This window comes from Fulmarus glacialis, unplaced genomic scaffold (assembly GCF_000690835.1).
Source record: "Fulmarus glacialis isolate BGI_N327 unplaced genomic scaffold, ASM69083v1 scaffold32420, whole genome shotgun sequence".
Classification (NCBI taxonomy): Eukaryota; Metazoa; Chordata; class Aves; order Procellariiformes; family Procellariidae; genus Fulmarus; species Fulmarus glacialis.
The window spans coordinates 1250-5879 of NW_009186320.1; the positions used below are offsets into that span (position 1 = coordinate 1250).

The window sequence follows — 4630 nt, forward strand, 5'->3', positions numbered from 1 at the left end:
CAGCAGGCCTCCTGGGAACAAATTCAGGATGTGTTAAACAGAGCTATGCAGATACAAACCCATGTGAGTGAGGGGACAGCTGTCTAGTTATCTTTCAGAAACTTACCTCAATAGCTAAGGACTCTTAGGTCACTCCTTCCCATGGTAAGCGATTCCCTCTCCTGTCCCTATCTTGAGTTTCTCTTGTGCATTCGCACGGTTCTTCCTATCCCTGTAATCTTTCACATGTTTCAGTGCTGGCCCAGCTCTTGGTACAAATGTATCACTAGCCACTCAGTAACTGAACAAATCGGTTTTTAATAGAATACAGTAAGCAGGTGCTTCAACCTGCACAGGAGACGTTGCAAGAAGAGGTTGGTCCCTCCATAAGAGCCACAGCAGCATGTGGCAGCACCACTGAAGTTTTCCAGTTTTGGCTGTATTCTGTTCTTGGATGTGAATCTGTAAATAAATTCTAGCAGAGTGAGCAAAACAAGTACTTGACAGAGGAATTTTTGAATTAATATTCTGGGTATGTCATTTTTAAAGCCAGACATCCATCTTCTCTCTGTGTAATCTTAGCACCATGTTAGATTATTTTGTAACTGTTAATCTTCTAAGTACATTTTTTAAAAATGCTGTAAGGCCTCCCCAAATGCATGGTCTTTGCATTCAGTAAGGGTTAGCACTGTGTTAGTGCTGCAGGCCTCTGCGCAGCCGAAGCCTGTGTCCTGATGAGGGCGGATCAATTCTTCATGTAAAAGAACAGTGAAGAGGCACCAGATCCCAGGAACTGTGCGGTTCCCAGGGCTCCTATCTGTAGCCGCAGGAGGCTGCTGTCCCTGTCAGCCTCCTGACAGTGGCAGGTCACCCATCTCGCACCTGGGGCAGGTAGACAATAACTGCCAACTCCTCTAGGGCAGCAGTAGCTAGCAGCAGCTGAGGCAATGGAGCTGCTCAGCAGTGGGAGCAGAAAAATAGCAGTTCAGAGGCTTTCTCACACGCTCTCACCTTCCTCCTCCTCTTCCTCCTCTGCGCTCTGAGAGCCTTTGTCCTCTGAGGGCAGAAGAGGCTGGTGCTGACATGACTGATGTCTGTCTGCACTTCTCCAGGAGGCATGCAGGTCTGCCCTGCCTTGCTGCAGGAAGAGGGGCAGGAGGTCGGGGGTGAAGGGTATGTCCCTGAAGGCGTGCAGGAGGAAGATGCCGGACACGATGGTGAGAAAGCCGCTGATGGTGCCGATGATGTTGTCTAGCACCATGTGTTGCCACTCCTTGAAGAGGATGGCAGAGCACATCATGACTGCTGTGGTGAACAGCACGTAGTAAACAGGTGTGACCACAGATGTGTTGAAGATGTCCAAGGCTTTGTTCAGATAGTTGATTTGGACGCTGATGCAGATCACCAGGCACACCAGGAGCACCCAGCCCAGTGGTTCTTTCAAGACTGGCTTCCCGGAAAACAGTTCTTTCAGGGCAATCCCCAAGCCTTTGACGCAGGACACAGAAAGTGAGCCGATGGCAGAGCAGACCAAAACATAAATCAGGACGTTGCTCTGTCCGTAACGGGGTCCAGCCACAAAGACAAGCAGAAGGGAGCTCACCAGGACACACACAGCAAATACAATGAATCCTTGGGGAAAGAAGAATTAAAGAGTTCTATCAAAGAACAGTAGCACCAGTGACAGATGTAACTGAACAGCAAGTAGAGATGGAGGACAGGTGGGTAACTGCCCTGTCAGTCTGTCTTTTTAGCCTCCACCTGGAGGGACCAGGGTTGGGAAGCAGAGTTGGTCTCCAGCCTGAGCAAAGTTGCAGAGACAACACCAGCTCTCTGTAGTGCTGATCACAGCACCACCCCACAAGTCAGCCTATCGGGGTACAGCCGTCTGTGCTGGAAGGGGTAGGGGCACAGCCAGACTCTATGGCACTAGCGGAAGTGGGGGGCTTGTTGACTAGGAAGATGAGGGGGCACAGCGCTACAGGAGGCCCAGGAGGGTGGCAGAACGCTTGGGAAGCCCTAGCTGAACTCTGCGGGCTGTGTGAGATAAAGAGGAAAGTGCCATATCACAGGAGTGCGAGGCCCTGCCACAGTGCTCCCTCTAATGAGCAGCAGCATCTACCTGTTACTCTGCTTTGCTCTTCTCCCTGTGCTTCCTTCCTCCATCTCCTGTGGCTTATTCTGCCATTCATTCTATTGCCCAAACCATACCCTTCCAACCTGATTCATCCTCTAATATAAATATCAGGACTACTTGATCTTGGGCATAACCCCTTGAATCGCTCGTTCATCTTTGCCTGAAGTTCCTCCTCTGTCTTCCCTCAGCCACACCACTGCCACCCTCATGTACAGGAATTCCCTCTCCTATACCAGCACTGCCACAGGCCAACCCCTTCTGCTGACAGCTGCAGCTAATTCCCATGCTCTTCACTTTTTGCATCTGTACCTCATAGACAGTACAAAAAAAGCCCACTTCGTAACTGTTAATGACCCAAGTTCTCATCCTTGCTTCGGCATAGACCCAGTGACTTGGGAGCATCATCCAGACTCCCTCTCTGTGAAGTGGGGTTCCTGTTTGCTTCTTTCACCCGAGGTCAAGCGGACTTGACAGTCCTAAAAAGCCATTCTGAAGCTGACATGTCTCCCTATGTTTTGAGCTAGTTAATAAGGTGTAAATTGTCTGAGCACGTGCATTAAATGCTGTTTGACTGTCACCAATCTTTCATATTTAGAACATGGAGACCCTAGCCTTCTCCCACCACAGAGGCAACCTGCAAGCTATCCTGGCACCTCCACTGGTGCGCAGAACAAGAAACAGCTCGATTACCCCTTAGTTCAGTCCTTCCCAATCTAGCCAAGTTCTGTCCTACAATCTACTGTCATTTCCAAGCCTGAAATTGATAGGACCCCTTTTATTTAAGTACCTGGATCTTTCAGCTTCTCTGCCATTGACTCCAGGCTGCAAACCTCTTCTTCCTGTGGAGCATGGATCACCATCACCATAGAGCCCAGCATACCCAGGATGCAGCCAATCTTCCCATGAACATTCAGCTGCTCATTCAGGAAGGTGGAAGACAGAACTGCACTGAAAGATAGTAAAAAAAAACCAAAACCATTTAGGCCAAGGAATAGAGTACCTGAGGGAAGAGATAGAGGAAAGCACAGCAACTGCTTTCACCACTAAGGGGTGGTAGGTGAGGTAAGGGTATTTCTGAGACTGCTTACCTAACAAGGACACTTAGAGCACCCAGTGGAGTTACCAGAGTTGCAGGGGCAAAGGCATAGGCAGCAAAATTTGCTGCTTCTCCAACTCCCACTACAAGAGAAACTCTGTCAGGTGAGCATCAAAGTAGGAGCAATTCAGCATAATACAAGCTTGAGTGCAGTCAGAAGAGGGCCTTAGTTTCCATCTGAGCATCCCATGTTTCTCTGAGGTATGTTGTGCAACCAGGAAAGAATAGCACCAGCAAGAACAAGCAGAAGCCCGATATAGGTTCTCTTGGGAAAAGAAGGTTCGTGATTATGCACGGTGATCCTTAGTCACACTAAGATCCTTAGATCCTTAGATCCTATGCAGCTGAGCAGTAACCACAGAAAAATATTTCCATAATGTCCTCAAAGCTGAAAGGAGTTTTGACCCGTTTCGTATTTCTAAGTCATGTTCTTCTGGAACAGCTTTTACAGCTTTTTAAAGGGTAAATCAAATACAATTGGTTATTAACGTTGAAAAGTGTAAAATAGAGCTGCTGAAATCGCTGTAGCACTAAACCCACGGTGCTGGATGTGCTGTTATAACTACATCATCTGGGCAGGCCATTTCAGAAGCACTTAACCCAACCCAGTTAGACCAGCTCCTCAACTCCTATTTAGCAGAGAAACCTAGTAGTGCATGAGACTTTAGAATATTTTAGAGTTATAATTAGATCAACAACATCCTCAGACACTCAGATAAAAATCAAGCAGTCAAACAACGATCATAATAATAAAACACAAAAGCAACTGGAAACAATGACAAAGACACTCTTAAGTGTGTCTTGCTACAGTTTCAGAGCAGATACTTACTGCACAGCAGCCCTGCCCACCAAAGCCATTCTTGCAGGTATGCATGACCTCCTTGCCCTAAGTAAGGAAGAAAGAGTAACAAGAAACCTCTGATGAAGCTACACAAAAGGCTCACTATCCTGCCAGAACTGCCTCGGAGAAGCAAGTGGGAGCAGCCTGATCTCCTCTATGTATAAAGCTGCCTTGGGTCTCCCTGCCTTGTCACATACTGGCCTGACCCAGACACCGGCAAGCACTGATTATTTTACCCTAAAAGCAAAGATTTTATCCCCTGGTTCTCCCGCGTTTGAAAGACAGCAGTTTCAAGAACGCGTGAGTGGTTATAGAAACGTGTCTTTGTTGGCTATGGGTGATGGCTGGCTATCCTGTGGAAAAAGTCTACTTTTACACCAAAAAGCCCCACAAGCAAGGCGGGGGGCAGCCAAGGCCCAGCGCCGGCTGGACTGTCCGGGTGGAGGCTGACGCGGCCTGCAGTGTCCGGGGAACGCGCCTCCGGGGGGAGCAGCTGCAGTGACAGCCCAGGGGTTGTCTGCCCACCAGAGGCGGAGGTGACGGGCCGCTCGCAGGGGAAGCACCAGGGCGTTTTGCC

At 48.8% G+C, this 4630-nt stretch overlaps 1 protein-coding gene across 1 annotated transcript; it reads right to left on the bottom strand.

Annotated features, from left to right (window-relative positions):
* Positions 1-976: 976 nt before the first annotated feature.
* On the bottom strand, positions 977-4098 carry LOC104070155 (magnesium transporter NIPA2-like; the record flags this gene model as incomplete). Its single annotated transcript, XM_009587554.1, has 4 exons — positions 977-1611; positions 2904-3064; positions 3205-3295; positions 4042-4098. Coding segments are annotated over 4 exons (944 nt in total), but the record flags the coding sequence as incomplete, so codon positions are not given.
* Between the last annotated feature and the right edge of the window lie 532 nt (positions 4099-4630).